We start from the raw sequence: 19,303 nt of genomic DNA on the forward strand, positions 1-19,303 counted from the left end.
AAATGACTGACTAAGTATTTTAGGCTTTAGTTTACTTCAGTCATATTCCATATAAATCAGGTATCATACAAAAATAAAAATAGCTTCAAATACAGTCATGACAATAAAAGAATATGACTTTAAGGACTTAACATCATTACTTCAGTTATAGTACACCAACATCTGTTATATTTTGGCACTAAGGGAACACTGAATGACTACCCATAAAACTACTCATCTAAGATTACCACAAAGTAAAAGATCTCTCAGCAAAATTATGCAACAGTTTAGGCGCACTATTGCCCCGATCAAATCAGTGAGCTGAGATTTTCTATTCTAAACATGAACTAATGTTACAGCAACAGACATGGGCTACTGGTGTCCCACACAACAACTGTTTGTAGGGTGAGTGCATTTTTGTGCAAACTGCACTACAAGGTGGATATTTGCAAAATCATGACTACCTCATGACATTTTGTCTCAAAAATTAACCCTATGAATATGTCAGTGCCATTAGGATGAAATTATTGTGTCACCAACATTTCTATGTTAGACATATAATTTTAACAGCCTCTGTAAACTAATATCCTGGCTTGCTCAAAGCCGCCGTTTTCTCTGACAGTTTCAATCAAAATTAGAAATGCTACTCTGAGATAACTAACAGTGCTGCCTGTTGTGCAGTTAGTTTCCAAAACACGTTATTCGTGGTTACATACAATTTTAGACTGATGTGGGCCAAAGCCTAGCATAGTCTGTAACGTTATTATGACGGACACATCTACAGTGATGAGAGCAGCTACTAGATTTTTATCCGATCTTGGATTCTAGCTGCTCACTTTTCATTGCTGTTGTAATAGCTACAGTTTAGTATACTGTAACAAACAAGGGCTTCCCTGAAAAATGTGTTGCTCTAACCCCTATATATACCTTTCAGTATTGCTGGGGCCCTTCCAGAGCATACTGCCAGTTCATAGATGCACCATCATACCATCAGAGCTGCAGACTCTTGATAATAAGTTGGAGTTTCCTCTTTAGTCTGGAGGACACAGTATCTATGTTCTCTAAAGCTGGTGGAACTTGTGATTTTATACAAGTACCATCTATTTTGTAAAAGAACATTTTGTTTTTAATAAAAGAGACACGTGTGTCTGATTAAGTAATAAAATGTTCCAGAGAAAAATACAGTTTTATAAATAGCAAAACATCACAACACAAAACTCCATTTACTTTATTTCATAGATGTATTTATTTGAATTGCAACATCATCTTCCTCTGCTGCTTCTGTCTACTGAGGAGATGAGAATCTGCCAAAGAACAGGACGGATTTGGTCTCGTTGTGTCTGATGAAGAAGAGGAAGGGGTGATCTGCTGTGAAGTATCTGGTCCATCCAGAACTAAGATTCCTGGACACAACACCTGTGGCTGCAGCGGCCTGTGTGCCCTCCTCGTTCACCTCCACAAAGACCTTGTGGGCCACCGTAGACAGGAAGAGCCCCCCTTCACCGTTCATGCCAGACAGGTCAGCGCTTCCTGCACAGAACACGTCCTTCATACCCAGTTTAGTCAGAGGTTCATTCAGCTCGTAGTCTTCCTCCAGCTTGAACTTTGGCAGGTCAACAAGAACTTCTAAATCAACTTCCATGTTTTTCCTGTCGGTCCATTCATTCAGCCTCTCCTATGTTAGCTCCTTCTCCAGCTGGAATACAGTTAATACATTTTGTCATATTTCTTTTGCTCATATTTAAATTCATTTTATACACGAAATCAGAAGCGGTCTGTTAAATGATCAAAATTAAACATTTTACAGTTTCCTGTATTCAGACTTTGTGTCCAGAATTTGTAACCTTCAGTTAAATTTCTACCTGTTTGATTTTAAAGGGCATCTCTTTGGTGTTTGCCTCTTTAAACGGGTTCTTCCAGTTGCCCTTGAAGTAGATAGCATTGACCAGAGCCAGTCTGGTATCTGCGTTTACTGTTCCTGGCTTCAGAAGGTCTTTTATCTTATCTGACAGGAAATACAGAAACAACAATATTTCATTATAATTCACAGAGGATGCTAAAATGATTCCCTGCTGTTCAGGCTGTGGAAGATGCACATTCTCACTTTCTGTCTGCTGCTCGACCCAGCTGTTGATCTCTGCTCTGCACGCCTCTGGAGCTCCGATGAAGTCCACAGTCTTCAGGTCTGCCTGGTAGTACTTCTGTGTGGCTTCAAGGAAGTCCTGCAGAGAGCAGACATCTGTTTATTAATCCAGTCTTTGTAATGAAGAACTTTATGAAGAGAATCATTGATGTGGACACTCACTGGGAGGAAGTGGGCAGTGTTTTCTCCATAAAGACGGTTGGCTAGTTTCAGGATGTAGGATGCAGACGGTGAGTTGATGTCAGCGTTCAGTTTCTGGAAGTCTGCATGGACGCCTTCACCTGAGCTGAATGAGAGGGCCTGTGTGGCATTGAAGACAAAGACTGAAAGGATGTGACACTGAGCCTGAGCGACCCTAATGTAACAATTTATGGTCCAAAGGTAGAAACTGGACGACTTTATTCTTTCAGCATCAGGTTTAATAATAACATTTAACACACTGTCAGTCTCACTGAACATCATGCTCTCAGTAACTATACTGCTTGTGCGTTTTATGGACTTTCATGCCATTTATATAACACAAATTTCTGATGTCCCACTGGAAACATCTTGGGGTTCAGTGTTTTGGATACATAAAAAATTAAGCTTTTCAAAGATGTTAAATGAAACCCCAAAATTTATTTATTTATAAATCTACCGAGGACAAGAATTATTAGTTTATTAGTTAGTTTACTATTCAGCCAGCCAGCACGCTTGTAGCAAAAAATTTCAGATTTTATATATATATATATATATATATATATATATATATATATATATATATATATATATATATATAAAGACAAATCAAAACAACAAAATAAAATAATTTCTTCTGTATAGAAAAACACAGACAGCCACATTTGACTGCTTTTAAACTGTAACGAGGGCTTGAAGTTGCACAATCATGCTCGCCGATCAACTGACAGCTGGTGCAGGGAACAAGTGACAGTGAGCTGACCTGAGCGATCTGAGCTGCAGTGTCTCCTTTAGCTCCCAGGTAGACCATGGCCAGGGCTGAGCTGATGCTCAGAGGAGAGACAAAGTTAACTTAAGTGACAAAAATAACAAGGGGTTAAGAGAAAATGCAGTATTGTTTATTGCGGTGCCCTGTAGTGGCCAGATGCAATAAGGTTTTTATTTCTATTGGTCACAGTGTTGCTAAGATATGACTTTACTTTCTGTTTGTCAGCTTTCCACACTTATGATTAGCTGTGACAGCCAGAAGACCTCCCATGTCAGCTTTAGTGACAACTGAAAAGAAAAAAAAAACAAACATTTGGGGCTTGTGAAAAATTGTAATACCCCTTCATAAAACCCAGTGGTTTCACACCGGGCTTGAGAAATCCAACGCTTCCTTGTTTTTTAAAATCTAAACTAAACTTTGATGCACTGATCTATTGATGCAAGCCGAAAGACGATGGCCGTAATCTAGGAACTGACTTAAAAAATGATCTCTGACTTCATTAACACTGAGACTGATAAATGGACTCTGGTCAGGACGCGCTTTAATGATCCTTAAAATAACCTTTGACAAGAAACCTTTATGTGGATCTGGTTCAGGCTGACCCAATGAGACCATTTAAGGTGATTTTCAGTAGAAAATACATCGAGTTCAGATTCTGAATTTCAGACATTGTACCTTTCAAAACATGGAGGCATCATTTAATGACTGAATTTCAACCTGTGACCACATTTTAACATGAACTGCTTAGAAAACAGACTGTCTGCAGTTTTGCCTTAAAGTCATGTCAGGTTCACAGTCACATCATCCCCAACATCCCAGCTGTGGCAGACATTTTTTTTTTTAAATAAGGACAAATGATTGATCATTGATCAGTTTTATATATGTTTGATTGAAACAGATTGCTACAGTAAATGTTAGCGGTACAGGAACCTAACTGACAGCCTGACACCTGCATTATTATACAAAGTATTAGCGTTAGAAAGATGGGGAGCACAGATTTTATATTCTGACCAGGTCATAGATCAATGATGTAATCGCCATTTCCATCCCTAAATATAGACGAATGAATGATCGTAAAAGTGCTCATGTTAATTACAAAAAACCCCACATCATCTAACTGGGATTTTAGCATTTTTAAATCAAACTTTTGCAGTTTCATTTACTCCAGTATGTCCTCTGATGGTGACTTTATGAATGAAGAAATGAACGTGGATGTCAGTCAGTCGTTTTAGGTGCAGCAAGAGGGAAGAGAAAGAAACTCAGAGCAGGTTAAGTTCACAGAGTTTACCGATTGACTGACTCAAAGTTTAAGTTAACTGTCTTTCTGGAACAGAAAAGCCAGAATTTTCCTCATCTCAGAGTTAAAAAATTCAGTTGTTAGTAAACCTGATTCCCAGAATAGGGACCATGTCTACGAAAAGGTAAAAATGTTACAAATACTTACGCTGCTTAAAAATAACTGGCTGCTTCACTAGTTTTAGACTGAACTGTAAACTGATCTTCACCATAACTGCTTACTTCAATGCAAAATGATTCACACTGAGAACTTAAATGATAGAACAATAAACAAGATGGAAAAAAACCTCCACAATACCTGAAAGCGTCCCAGATTCCTTGAGGATGGTGCACTAACTTTGACGTTTGCAGGAAGGACATTTCCTACAAAGAGAACATTTATTAAATACTAATGTGTCCTTCATTCCAGTCCTCCTCACTTCTTCAGTTCTCTCTACACTCACCGGATAAGATGCCTTTGGCGATGCCAAACGCCATGTTCCCTGCACCGATAAAGCCAATCTTAAGCTGAGAGTCCATCTCAGGGTCCATTTTGATCTGAAACCAAAGCAGGCAGCAGGTTACAGCAGGAACATCGAGATAACATGATGCCAGTAATTAAAAATCACCAGGATGACGCATTTTCCACTGTAACAAGGGTTTCACACGTTGTTGTTTGAAGATATTAAACTGTGTACATTTTACAGACCAAAAATAAATAAACTCAGGGAATGAATCCAGACAAGAATCAACACTAAAAACGTCACCACTCCAAAGACAATCAATTTGTGTTCAGATCTTTGTGTCCATGCATATGAGAAACCCGATTACTATGAGAAATCAGGTTAAAGCAAAAAAACAAAACAAACTCACACATATATGATAAATCCTAGTTGACAGGTGGTCAGTAATCAGATTCCCCTCCCTCCTCCAGTAAAATGCTGCCACAGCCTGGTTTCCCTGTCATAGGTCATTGTGAAACGGCATCCTTTACCCAGTTCTGGGTTTGCAGGACAAAAAAAGGCTTAAGTACAGAAACCAGTCAGTGTGCACATCCGATTTCTCTCGTGTTTGGACTGCAGCCTGTATCACTGTATGTGGTCAATGAGCAACTGAATATTGTTGGTTTGACTGAACCTAGAAACACGTGACTCACACTCAACTGCCAGTCTCCCAATTAAACAAAGACAGTCAATAGAAGCGCACATGAAAATATGAATAAACCCCACTAAAGATGCAGTGGAAAAAATAACAGTGGTGTTTGGACACATGTTGCAGAGACAATAATTTAAGTGTTTGTTGGGGTACACCTGGATTAATATAGAATTAAAATTGTTGCGTTTTTGTTGATCGATATTATAGTGTTGTTATTAGTGTTGTACATGTTTCTACACAACATCATACCTACTAATTCAGGAATCTGAATTACCCTTGTAATGGAAACACTTTAATAGGAAGCAGTGTATTTTTGTCCAATATGTAAAAATGTAAATTTGACTATGTTGATACTGAAAGCTTTTCCTATGTTTTGTTTGGAAAATGATTCGAGACCGTTACTTACCTGACAGAATATTAGAAACACCTTATTTCAGTAACTGAGAGAGTCACTCTGACATTACAGTCTTAATGAATATAGAACTGATTGCCAGACAGGTATACTGTATTTAAATTTAAAAAAGTGAGCTACACCTAATATCAGTGTATACTGTAATCCAGATGTATTAAAAAACAAGCAGACTATGACATCATGTAGCATGATCTACTGACTATTATGGCATATTTGGGCCATTTTAAGTTTAATTATGGAGCCAGAGAAAGGGTGTGTTTTCTTGCAAATTTAGTTGTAGTCTGATTTTTTCATAACAAACATACAAGTTCAATATTGGAGTGCATCTGTTTTTGATTTTTTGTAAATCTTTTTCTTCCCATTTTAAATTTGACACTTTAATATTTGAATCTACAGTAATGTGCAAACATCTTGAGTCACCCATCAATACTTTATCTTTTGCTTCCACCCTGCATGTGTGATGCTTTGGGCTCTTCGGTTTCATCAGAAATTGTCTCTGTGGAAGACGGTTTGCCATTGTTAAGGAAGGGAAATCAGGAGGCTGAGGTATGCAAATTAAACAAGAACTAGGTTGAAAATCAGACGCTCGGGTCTTATGAACTGATGAATCTAAATGTGAAATTTTTGGTTCAAATGATGTCCAGAGGAGGTCAGGAAAGAGGTACAAGAGTTAGTGTCTACAGCTATCGGTAAAACATGTGGAGGTTCTGTCATGGTTTAGGGCTGCATTTCAGCCAGTGGCGTTTTTGATCTTGCCAAAACTGCCATAATACCATCAGATTTTGATCCACCATGCAATACTATCAAAAAACCTGACTGGCAACGGCATCATTTTTCAACAGGTCAAAAGCCCAGACACATGGCCAATGCAGTAAAAGCATAACTGGACAATGGAACATAAAATAAATAAATAAATAAATAAAAAAAAGACAATGGGGCGTGATCAAATGGCCAATCTTTTTGACTGGACAACTATAAAGTAACACAGTGACACAAACACGATAGCCTGAACAAAACCGGGTAACGCTGGCGGTAGGACATTTATTCACCTGATTTGTGTTTCAGATTTGCTGATATCCGGCGTTTTGGCAACCGCAAACAGAAGTTAAATTTAAACCGTGGATGCACCCAGAGCATACACAGAGCCAACCAGCTGACTCTAGCTCCACTGTTGGTTCGTTTGGTTTTTACTTCACTGTCGCTGCTGTTCCAGGTGGGCGGCGCCGCTCAGCATCCTCTGCGAAACATTCCGCGCATACCGGTTTTTTTCCCGCCGTGTCCAGGACGTTTCAACCGTGAAATAAATGAAACGCACCTTTTTAAAGAACGTCTGCCATTCCATTGGTTGTGGCCTCGTCGTGACGAGAAGATTTAAACGGGTTGAAGAAAGTTAGTGTCTGTCATTTGAATCAGCTGTGTGAGGGGGACGGGGGCGAGTGTTTTACCTTGTCAAGGACCTCCTTGAACAACAGGTATTTGTTTACAAATTATTCTATTTTATGCATTTAATAGGGCGTTTTTATTTTAACTGTTCATACATTTCGCAAAATATGATAGCTAATTTTTTGTTATTTTTTTAATGACTGCAGTATTTTAAAATCGGGGAAAACAACTTAACATTTTTACAGTAAGCTAATTAGCTTCGTTTCCGTCCCGTTTAAGTCATGCAAAAGTGATTATTTGTTAATTAAATGATGTTACTGCAAGTATTCAGCAGAGCGCTGCAGCAGTGGGCATGCCTGGGCAAGCCTCGGTAGGATCTTCATTCAATCAGAGAAATAAATGGTAGTTGTTATTTCCACATTGTCTAATGCATCCAATGCAGCAGAAACACTTTATAGTCATATACAGAATGCTAAATGCTAAACATCGTCACAATATTCGTTTAAATATGCACAGATCATCAACAATGTTGAAACCACCTGGCTAATGTTTTGTAGCTGACGGTCTCACCACCAGAACAGCTCTGACCAGTCCGGACATTTCCATAAATGCCTGAGTGGAATGAGCTCTGGGCAGTTTGGTGCTCGGGTCATTGCCTTGGGCTCTTTGCTAAAGCTGTCCCTGAGCAGGTTTTGCCCTGTGGTTTAGGCACGTTATCAAGGGGTGTTACGATACGACCACCTAACATCCACAGGATTTAAGTTGGTTAAACATTTTTAGTTCTTCTCTCCACTGGTCAATAGTTTCGATGCGTTGGCTGATTTGCTCTGTTGCTTTTTGTACACGGCTCAACAACAAAAAAGAAAATTAAAGCAACACATCAGATCTGAGGGTTAAAAAAAAATCATGCTGCATATCTACACTGATATGAAAATGATCACCTTACAGAGGGCTGAATTCAAAGACATATTGAAAATCAAAGTAAAAAAATGATGCAGCAGGCTAGTTCACTTTGCGGAAATTTTAATTGCAGCTAGTCATAATGGTACTTAGTAATTTGTATGGACCCCTGCCTGCCCCCTGCCCAATGTGCTTGTAAGCATGCCTGACAAGGTCCGGGCATGGTGATGGTATCCTGAGGGAATCTCCTCCCAGATCCGGACAGTCTAAGATGCAACCTGCTGGTGTTCAATTAGTTGAAACATAATGTTCTACAGGTGTTCTACTGGATTAAGGTAAGGAAAGCATGGGGGGCCAGTCAGTAATATCAACTCTGTCCTCCTCCAGGAACTACCGTCATACTCTCGCTACATGAGGCCAGGCAATGTTGTGCAGCAGAGAACATCAGTGGTGGGCCTGCTAATTCTGGTATTCTCTGGCAAATGCCAGTCAGGCTCCATGGTGTGGGCAGTGAGCACAGTGTAGTGTGGTTGCAGGGATTATGAGAAATGTATTTCCCATGTTTGATGATTTGCATGTGCACCTTGTCATGTTCTGATCCAGACATGGGTCACCTCATCCACTACCTGCACCTCCTGCTGGCCTGTCAGTGTCTCGCGGTCAACGGGCTGTTTGAGTGGCTGAGGCTGACAGAGGCACCTCGAGCAGCAGCGCCTCTTCAACCAGCTGCAGTGGCTCCAGCACATCTTGCCAAAGATGCTCAGTTTGAGATGGCAACTGCAGATGAGAAGTTTTTAGCTGAGGCAAAGCAGATGGAGCTCAGCCCATTGGACAGCTGTCATTACAGGGTATGTGGGCCTTGAAAATGTGTATTTAATCCAACGGACAAATAAAATGTTTTTGAACAATATTAGGTTTGAGTTTGGAGAAGGCTGGGCAACAGTGTTATTAAGTGTCTTTCATATAAAATTCTCATGGCACAGTTTTCAATACATTGTTTAAACAGAGGAATCATGTTTCTCTGGTTTGTCTCCTCCTGTAGGTGATCGCTCGGCTAAAGTCGAGCTGTGACAGCCTCTCAGAAGAAAAGCTCGCAAAGCTCGGAGTGGAACTGTTTAACTGCCAGGCAGAGATTGAGGGGCGCCAGACGTACCTATGCACAGAGGAGATGGTAAAAATACGATCTTGTAGTACTTGTCAGAAATGGCTTTAAAAATATAATGAAAAAATATATAATGTTGTGTGCTAATCTCAATTTTATGTGTTAGACCATCAAAGAGTGCACAGCAGACATGGATTCAGATACATGGAATGCTTACCACATAGTGAGCAACCGAGCGCGCTCCGTTTGTTATGCAACTCGACAGCAGCTTTTCCGGCGCAGAGCAGAGCACACAGTCAATGCACTCATCTCCACAGCCACCAGCCAGCTAGATGCAATGAAGGACCTGAAGGTAAGGCTGGGTTTAAAAAAATAAAATAAAATAAAATAAAATAATTTTTATTTTGCAAATCAGTGGTTTCTTGGATTCATGGATCATTTTCAAACAGGAGGGCCAGGTAGAGTTGAAAGAACTGACTGCAGCATCACTGGACAAGCTGCTTGAAGGCCACAGTGTTCTGCAGGCTCAACAGGGGAAGCTCCACGAGGGCCAGGAGCAGATGACGAGTTCACTGAGGGACAACCTGGAGCGTCTGGGTCAGGAAAAAGCTCTCATCGCCTCTGGACAGGAGTTGGTAGCTCAGCTCATTCAGGGAATTACACAAAGAATGGGTGAGAATTTTACATTTTTCTGTATTTTTATTCTATTCTGTTAAAATTGACTTTGGGCGCGACTGCAAATAATCCGACATAAAGGCTCTTTTCATGTGCTAACAGTCAAATTGCAGCAGTTTGTAAATGGGTTTACTACTGACCATGGATAAAAGAAACTGTTTGTCAAAGTACTCGAAAATGACCTGATACAGTTCGATGTGCTGAATGACTTCTGGAAGTTTTAACTTTCCCCTTTTAAATAAGATAAAATATTGAACTGCAATTCTCTTTAAGAAAACTCTGTAAACACACCTGATGCCACATCATGTAGCATGGATTTTATTCTTTCTGTCCACCTTATTATTTTTTATTTTAGAGAATGTGAGCGAGCATCTTCAAATCCAGGGCTCTGAGGTGCAGGACAGCTACAAGGCGATTGTCAAGGACCTGGCAGATGTAAGACACCAAGCTCAGGACATCTATCAGAAAATTGGTAAATGGCTGAAATCATTTGTAGTTTATAAAACTATCCCCCCCAAGCAATGTGCTTACATATCTTTTTGTATGTGGCTGAGTAGACCACAGTATGATAGAGTTTCTGCAGTATCAGGATCAGACCTCCCAGTACTACACTGACCTGATGAACAAGTTGGAGCGCATGAACAGCACCCTGGGAGGCATGCTGCACTACCTCGATAAGATGCAGAGCCGCATAGAGGACAGGCTTCACATGATCCAGGGCTACCTCGGATGGGCAGGTGAGACACGGCAGCCATAGGGCACACTCCCTTTTTATAGGGTCTTTTCCTGCTACAGAGAAGTTGGATAATTGACTGTCAGCAGGACATATTTAGAAATTAATTCTTTACATTCTCTTTGACTAAAAAAAAAAAGGTTTCTGTATGACTTAAGAATTCTTTTTCTTGTGCTTTTTGCTTGAACAGGTTTAAGTCTGACAGCTATATGGACGTGCATCACACACACAGGCTACTTTGTACTGTGTGCAGTCCTGCTGACATTCCTGCACTGTCCTGGTTTCTCTCGAGCCATGCTGCTGCTAACTGTGCCTCTGAATGCAGTTGCTGAAGTCAACCAGCAGCCAGCGCTGGATCTCACCAGCCTCAGCCTGCTGCTGCTCACTCTGTCTCTGGGTATAAACATAAAGTCACTTATGAGGAAAATACATTAGCTGCAGTTTTCTGAAGCATTTGTCACAGTGTGAATTTTGTTTCTGCAGGTCACTGGTTTGTGAATCAGCTGTGGGCATGCTTCAAGATCACGAAAAAGCTGACCAGTCCACTGCTACTCAGCTCGTGCACCATTGTGGAACCGCAGAAGTGAGTATGTTGCACACTAGAACTGCAACTTGCGTATTGGTCTTTGAAAATGTTCAATTTAACGGACTTCACTGAATGTTAAGGCCATCACCATCTTGGTGTTTTGAAACTGGACATGGAAGAGGGGTGACGTCTGCTTGCTGATGGACACTGGTTGCAGCTATCAATTATAATATAGAGCAGGGGTCCCCAATCCCAATCCACGAGGGCTGGTGTCCCTGCAGGTTTTAGATCTCACCCTGGGTCAACACACCTGAATCACATGATTAGTTCATTACCAAGAACTTCAAGACATGTTGAGAAGGTAATTTATCCATTTAAATCAGCTGTGATGGATCAAGGACACATCTAAAACCTGCAGGGACACCGGCCCTCATGGACTGGGATTGGGGACCCCTGATATAGAGACAGTAATTTATTAAATGAGAACAATGTTGTAGATGTTAAACTTAGCTAATGATTTAATCCGACTCAATCAGAAACTCTTGAGTTCACTGGTCAGTGCTCAAACTGGTAACTGATGATTTGTTCGAGTAAAAAATGAATTTTGAACTCTACACGGTCAGTAAGAGCTTCAGGCAGTAGAACATGTATTATTGTCTACACCAAATTAACAATGATTCCTTTTGCATCTATTGGACCTATTTTCTATCCTTTTGTGCTCAGAGATGAAAAAGATGACATCATTGAGGAAGACGACCTATTGAATCCGGACAGCTTTTTATCAGGTGGGAAACACATGCTGAACCTTTTTACAGTGAATCCTGTTCAAGAGCAGTGCTCTTTCTATAAATTCAGCTTCTCAGTTTTGCTGTCAAACATGTTTGTGTTCAGGTGAACTTGGCATATCAGCTGTGTCTCCACCTCAGAGGAAGCTTACGCCAGAGTCGAGGCTTATGGCAGTAATTGGTAAACCAAATCACTCCACTCCCAGGTTTATACCAAAGCCACTTTCTTTAGCGGTAAGCAAACTGAGTTAATGCTTTCAGAAATGCAAAAACTGTATTCTCAGTGCATCACTAGTGGCAAGCAAGACAAATATTGTTTAATTGAAATCTGTTTTAGGCTCTTTGTTACGATATACCCCTGAGTAACCTGGAAGGTGTTTTTGATTCAGTCACTGACTCGTCTGATTTAGGGAATGATTCACGAAGTGCAAGACCCACTCCATCGTTAGTCAGCAACAGGTCAGTAGCTCCAGTTACATGCACATATTTTATTTATTTATTTTTTTCTGTTTGAAGAGCTAAATTGTTTATATGGACTGTGATTTAATGTACTTTGGTGTGTGGGTGTGTGTGTGGGTGGGGGTGTGTGTGTGTGTGTGTGTGTGTGTGTGTGTAACCCTGACATTTGAAATGAGCATGTCATGTTAGGGATTCTAGCTGCCAGTTCATTGCTATGTTACTGATACCAGTTTTCACTGAAATCATACAGAAATAGAAGTAAGAGTCTCCAAGAGCTTTTGGCCTATAGGAGTTGTTTCAATGTATACTGACCTCATTATTTGAAACTGTGGAATTAATAATTACCCTCCAATATAACCTCATTATAATGAGTAAAGGGGAAATATGAATTGTTAAAGGGCATCTTTCTGTTTTTCTGCCTTCAGCTCAGTGTCAGGCCGTCAGCTGTGCAATGGCCTCACAAAAAGAGGAAAAGTCTGTAAGAAGAGAGCCGTGCCAGGACAGGAGTACTGCAGAGTCCACGAAGGGGGGCACTCCTCGTATGTCCAGTTTTAACAGGCTCAGCCGTCTTTGTTGTCTGTAAAAACTGTATACAGTAATGAAATATTGTTTTTACTAAGTTCTGTCTGCACTGCAGACAGCAGTAAGATTGCTGAATGAAAATTACATCTGTAGTTATTTTAAATGTTTTTAGACGTTTATTTAGCTTTCGTGTTTAATAAAAATGAAAACTTATCAAAATTAGCTTTGTCAGAGTATGTGCATGTACACACAAGGAACTGGGCTCAGTTTTTTCTTAATTCCATGCTCTTTATTGCTTTCAATGTACCTAAGAGAACATGGAAACAGACAGTAGCAATGTGCCACAGATGAACATGTATAGCCTATTCATAGTGGTGGGTAACTGGTTCTATATATAGATGGAGGGAGAGAGTTATGTGAATTTGTATAGTATATTTTTTTTCTCATTTCTTTTCTAAATGTACTTGTATATTGTTCACATGTTGAAATAAATTACCTATCAATCAATCAATTTGAGTATGTGTAATATAGGTATAACCAAAGAGTATTTACTGCATGGTTTGTTTCAGTAAAAGCTGTGGTGGACGTTTTAGTAGAGACAACATGTAAGCAATGGCCTGTGAAAAGCTGTTCTGTAGCACCTACCAAAGGGAGGAACTGGAAGAGGTTGTATCCTGGGTGTGAGTGTTTCCTAATTCTGAGTTTGTACAAATCGTTTCTTGCAGACCTGACTTGTCCACTGTAGTCTGTTCTCGTCCTCTTTGGTTTGATTAATACACTGATGGTCATGCAGTAAACAGACTGGATTACTGCAGAGTAGAAATGGACCAATAGCTCCTGAGCTGGTGCAGGAGGTCCATCCTCTTCTGGGCCTCTTTGATAATTTTGTATTAGGTGGCAACAGACTGGATCCCTGAAACCTGAAGGAGCATGTTCAGCTGTTTAACCCCTCATTGGTATGCAGACTCATCACCAACCTTCACAAGTCTCATGATCACCATGCCATCTGCAAACCTCACGTTTTTAAATAGGCTGGTGTTTTGAGGTGCAGTCGTTTGTGTATGAGGATCTGCATTCCTCAAGGGCCGATGTCCTGCAGGTTTTAGATAGCACCCTGGTTCAACAAACCCGAATCAAATATTAGTTCATTACCTCTGGAGAACTTCAAGACATGTTGAGGAGGTAATTTAGCCATTTAAATCAGCTGTGTTGGATCAAGGACATCTAAAACCTGCAGGACACTGGCCCTTGAGGCCTGAAGGTTCCCCAACCCTGATCTATACACTTCTGTATACATCAGGGTTCTGTGTCTGTTATAAAGTGAAGCATGAGTAGTGCTGTCCAGCAGAACTGAATCCTTGTTTTGTTTTTATGGCATATGAACATATAGAGAAATAAAAATCTCAATCTGTGACATGTCTTTCATTTCAAGGGTAGGACACTTGAGACACATTGCAAATATAAAATATTTATTTTGCTCTGATTAGTTTAAAAAAAAACAAAAACAAAACACTAGCCCACATAATGCTCAATTATATAAGCTGGATCAATCAAATCCCAAACCCTTCAATAACAAACTAAGTCAAAACAATTCTGATTTCTGAATGTTATGTTGTGCCAGCACCTGGATTACAAGAGTGAAGCAGCCCATTTCCTATGGGCTCAAAATGTGGTCATAAATATTTTGTACTTGTAAATCAGGATTTGTATGTGTTTAAAAAAAATAAAGATTTGTGTGCGTAAAAAGAATTTGTATGTGTAAAAAAGATTTGTGCGTGCATAAAAAAAAATTTGTGTGTGGACTTAGCCAAAAAACCCCCCTGCAAGTTACAAGTATGAATTTTGACCCTATTTTTCTTCCTTTCATCTGATTGGTCAATGTCATGTCAATCACAAATGTAACAATCCAATCAGAGAACAGATGGGTTTGGCTGTCAGAAGGGCGCTTTTTTTGAACTGCAGGTCTTTGAAGGGAATAAATGCCCTTTTACATGCCAACCCAGCGTTTTCCTTCATCACCACGAAGGAAAACAGTCTGTGGTCGTCCAAGTTTGGTGATTTTTGTGTCACAGGTCTACGTGTTTAATACAGGGACTTCAACAGCCTTTTCAACAGCACTGCGGACCGCGGGGTGGGGGTGGGTAGTGTTTTGGAAATGACACTTCATCACAAAGCTTTCTTCGGTTTGAATTAGCATACATGTTTTTATTGAGCATTTGAAGAACTAGCAAAAAAAAAAAAAACTCTTGTAGAGGACATAAAGTCAGAGATAGAAAAGACAAGGAGCAGGTGCATCTAGTACAGGTAGAGCAGCTGCAAAAACCCACAGAGCCCAGCAGCCAGCGTAACAAATTCTGGATCCTTTGCTTTTAGTTAGCAGTTAGCATTAGCAGCGTATCCTGCATCCGATGTGAAAGGACTTTTATGCTGCGCACTGTGACTCACAGCAATGGTCCTGGGTCAGCCCTGACTTTGTGTTAAACTAATCGTAAAGTAATAATGTTATTTCTAACCACTGATATACCACAACTTTTTCCTTTCAACAGCTACTGAAAGTTAGGGGACCTAGCTGCTATTGGATATTTATATAGCGATCCTCCAGCTTCAAACGGTATCACCCTTCAAGGACCTGCAGTTCAAAAAAGCGCCCCTCTGACAGCCTAACCCATCTGTTCTCTGATTGGATTGTTACATGTGTGATTGACATGACATTGACCAATCAGAAAAATAGGGTCAAAAATCCGTACTTGTAACTTGCAGGGGTTTTTTTTCTAAGTCCACACACAAATCTTTTTTACACACACAAATCTTTTTTACGCACACACAAATCTTTTTTACACATACAAATCTTTTTTACACACACACAAATCTTTTTTACGCACACACAAATTCTTTTTACACATACAAATCTTTTTTACACATACAAATCTTTTTTACGCACACACAAATCTTTTTTACACATACAAATCTTTTTTACGCACACACAAATTCTTTTTACACATACAAATCTTTTTTACGCACACACAAATCTTTTTTACACATACAAATCTTTTTTACAAGTACAAAATATTTATGACCACATTTTGAGCCCATACCACAGAAAGCTATTTTCCAGCGAAAGAATATGGAGAATAAATGTCCTGGTAAGTAATATTAAGTTTGTTGAGTTTAGTAAACTTCGGTGAAATTAGAATACCAAGGAAAAAATAACACTTAAAGAATTATTGCAACCGCCGAATATTTCAGTAGGCTACTGGGGGGAGCTAGCATAAGAGTTATTAGTTATAAGATATAATCCAAGTCGTAACATTGCTGTGTGGAGCTGCAGATTTGGTTGCAGGTTAATACTGGCAGTGTCGCCATGCCAGCTGACTGCATTTCATCATCAGCCAGTGTTGTTCTTTATACATCAATATTACCAAAGTTTGTGCCATGTTCAATGTAGGGATGTGCAGTTCTGGTCCTCCTGGTTTCAGATGTTTCCATACTTCAACACAGCTGATTTAAAGAATCATTTACAGACTTGTGCACAACTAGGTGTTTGGGGATTATTTGGTGACAGGTGACAGATCAGTGGAGGCACGGGGTCTGTTGGCACAAATTGACCTCACATTTATTGGCAATTTATCCACATTTAGAAAAATTCTAGGGGAAATTAAGTTGCTTTCTGATGTACTTCAGTCTCCATCTCTTGATCTAGCAAAGGCTGTAGACCTAATTCATGCACTTCAAGACACCTTGGACCAATATAGAAGTGAATCCTGTTTTGATGAGCTGTGGCAAGACGCAATGGATATTGCAGAACAGTGTACTGTTGCCTCTGAGACAGTTAAGAGAAGGATGCAGAGAGAGAGCCTCAGGCTAAAGGGTTATTTTGTAGATTCTCCAATCGGGCAACACAGGTGTAAGGAGGATGACAAGGACAAGTTTAAGAGGGAAGTATTTTACCCCATTCTTAACCATGTACATGCAGAGATGGAGAAGCGCTTCAACAAGACCAATTGTGATATTATGCGGGGTATACAGGCACTAAACCCCAAGAGTAAGAGCTTTTTGTCAGAGGAAATAGTTGTAAGCTTGGCTGGTCTGTATGACTGTGATATTGAAGACCTCAAACATGAGCTGTATCAAGCTAGAAAGGTTGTTCAAAGGAGAGCAGGGTGTGGGAATGAACTCTCCAGTATTTTGGGGTTTACTACCTTCCTAGAGCCTTACAAAGAGGTGTTTCATCAGCTTTTTCATTTATGTCGAATAGCTTTAGCTTTACCTGTCAGCAGTGCTACTTGTGAACGTAGCTTTTCAGTGCTAAAGCTTAGAAAAAATCATCTACGAACAAATATGACTGATGAGAGGCTTAGCAATATTGGAGTTTTGAGTATTGAGAGGAAAAGGGCAAGATCATTAAGCCTGGATGACTTTGTAACACGTTTTGCCACCCGTCACCGTAACAGGCGGATCTACCTATTCTAAGTCATTGATAATATTTAATGAAGCATAGAGTAGGTACTTGAGTAAATGTTCTCTTTCAAAGTGCTGCTGTTCACAAATGTTTTTGTACTTCTTGTCTTCTTAACATGTAACAGAGTCTTATTAAAAGTTCAGTATATTTTAATAAGTTTAAATAAGTTTTGCATTGCATTGGCTAATTTGCCAATTGTATGTTAAAAATGTTTCTAGTTTAATGTTCAAAAATGTTTTAGCCCAAAACATATGTGCACTATATGTCAGTAAAAATACTTGTCCTTGAATGCTGAATAAACTGACAAAGCACTGATTGTATCTCTTGTACTTTATCAACACAGTATCTAAACACTTTTCACTGTAGTGGTGAAAATCTCATTCTAATAAAAGTTAAAAGCGCATCCAGTTATTAGGTTTATAGGATTATTGAATTATGGTTAACGGTTGGTAGAATTTTTGTTTAACATTATCTGCCAATTACATCTGCCACCCTTCTCCAAATCTGTGCCCCTACCTGGCCACCCCAAAAAAGATTTTCTAGACACGCCACTGCGTTCACCCTACCCAGGATATGGTTTCAACACTACTTCTTAGCCAACAGGCTGTTAAAATTCAATATTAAATTTTAACAGCGTTCGACTGCCATGATAAAACAAAATCCATAAATCCATAAATAACAAAGTCAAATAATGCCATATTTTATACAACAATCAATAAACCAATAACCAAACAAATCATAACATATTATAGTCATCTTATAATGAATTTCATTCAAAATACTATTATACAAAAACATTCTCATGGGTCCCATCAAAGCTAATAAACATTATCCAAAATTAATCAATTAACACATTTAATCACAGGTGTTGCGCAACAAGTTCAATAATCTAAAGGGAGTTCAACTCAATTCAAAAGTCTCATAGGCCGTTTTGACATTTAATCAGAAAAGTAACAAAAAACATCCAAAACGGACAAAACTACAAAAATAAAATCACTCGCTCAACTCTTGATACGTTAATTCAACATTCGACCATAGTGAAATAAACAAAAACAACAATATTCAATAAATCAAACCAGTAATTGCACTTACTGTCACTAGCCTAGCATTAGCTTACCGGCGTTTTAGAATGCGCGACCGCGGCTCCGTATTTTCATTAATTGTGACAAAACAAAACAAACAAATAACTCACCGTTGAGTCGATTGAGAGAGGGTGTAAAGGTGAATGAATCGGCCGGGTTATTGCACGCTGTCAACTGGTATGTAGTCTGTAATTTGTCAATATCTGACAAGAACGCCAACCAGGGCTGTATCCCAATTCAGGGTCTGCAGCCTTAAAGTACGCAGCCTTAACGGTCCACCAGGGCCGCATACGCAAAGACCGCTAAGGCCGGAAGTGCGAGGCTTGTGAAATGGGACGGTCTAGCCTCCGTCTGCCCAGGTTGCCTAGCAACCATGACATTAACAGCTGGAAACGTTTCATACAGCTTTGTTTGACAGAAATGAAGGAAAAATCTTTTGTTCATTTGTTTGTTTGTTTCTACATGAGCTTTGATTTGATAAGCATCTGAGGCTGAGACCAAGGGACTGTGAAATCATGATTATTGGGCATCACTTCTGTACTGAACAGTCATTTAAGATTAACTAGTAAATAAAAATTAGCTAATGTTGTTCATGAGACTAAAGTCATCTCCCTTTGGTAATGTACATATAATATGGCCAATATTAAAGTTATAATTTCAATCATTATTACAACAGTGAATGAACTCTGTTTCAAATACTGAGCTTCAGTAAAGATTCAAGCTGCATTTATTTATATTATTTATATTTCCTGTCACCTTAAATCTTC

At 39.5% G+C, this 19,303-nt stretch overlaps 2 protein-coding genes across 8 annotated transcripts; one reads left to right on the top strand and one right to left on the bottom strand.

Annotated features, from left to right (window-relative positions):
- Positions 1-1,206: 1,206 nt before the first annotated feature.
- Positions 1,207-7,254, bottom strand: LOC113009807 (leukocyte elastase inhibitor-like). 3 transcript variants are annotated; one of them, XM_080291393.1, is made up of 9 exons: positions 6,960-7,071; positions 4,808-4,901; positions 4,663-4,727; positions 3,280-3,355; positions 3,063-3,123; positions 2,285-2,422; positions 2,084-2,201; positions 1,842-1,984; positions 1,207-1,675 (listed from the first exon to the last, which is right to left on the bottom strand). In XM_080291393.1, exons 4-9 carry the CDS (start codon positions 3,336-3,338, stop codon positions 1,655-1,657), a joined length of 540 nt encoding a protein of 179 aa, XP_080147519.1. In that variant the 5' UTR covers positions 3,339-3,355; positions 4,663-4,727; positions 4,808-4,901; positions 6,960-7,071; the 3' UTR covers positions 1,207-1,654. The 3 variants fall into 3 exon arrangements, with proteins under 3 accessions (XP_080147519.1, XP_026004164.2, XP_026004165.2); XM_026148379.2 differs by lacking the exons at positions 3,063-3,123; positions 3,280-3,355 and having other exon boundaries at positions 6,960-7,254; XM_026148380.2 differs by lacking the exons at positions 3,063-3,123; positions 3,280-3,355; positions 6,960-7,071 and adding an exon at positions 5,217-5,338.
- Positions 7,242-13,502, top strand: LOC113009439 (protein brambleberry-like). Of its 5 annotated transcripts, none has more exons than XM_026147718.2 (13): positions 7,242-7,382; positions 8,797-9,041; positions 9,236-9,364; positions 9,462-9,647; positions 9,745-9,967; positions 10,326-10,442; positions 10,528-10,707; positions 10,894-11,100; positions 11,187-11,286; positions 11,953-12,014; positions 12,121-12,248; positions 12,352-12,473; positions 12,899-13,502. In XM_026147718.2, the coding sequence occupies exons 2-13, from the start codon at positions 8,799-8,801 to the stop codon at positions 13,026-13,028; spliced, it is 1,827 nt and encodes a 608-aa protein (XP_026003503.2). In that variant the 5' UTR covers positions 7,242-7,382; positions 8,797-8,798; the 3' UTR covers positions 13,029-13,502. The 5 variants fall into 5 exon arrangements, with proteins under 5 accessions (XP_026003503.2, XP_080147506.1, XP_080147507.1 ...); XM_080291380.1 differs by lacking the exon at positions 7,242-7,382 and adding an exon at positions 8,581-8,643; XM_080291381.1 differs by lacking the exon at positions 7,242-7,382 and adding an exon at positions 8,605-8,661.
- Positions 13,503-19,303: the final 5,801 nt, after the last annotated feature.

Source organism: Astatotilapia calliptera, chromosome 17 (genome assembly GCF_964374335.1).
Source record: "Astatotilapia calliptera chromosome 17, fAstCal68.1, whole genome shotgun sequence".
NCBI classification, from domain to species: Eukaryota; Metazoa; Chordata; class Actinopteri; order Cichliformes; family Cichlidae; genus Astatotilapia; species Astatotilapia calliptera.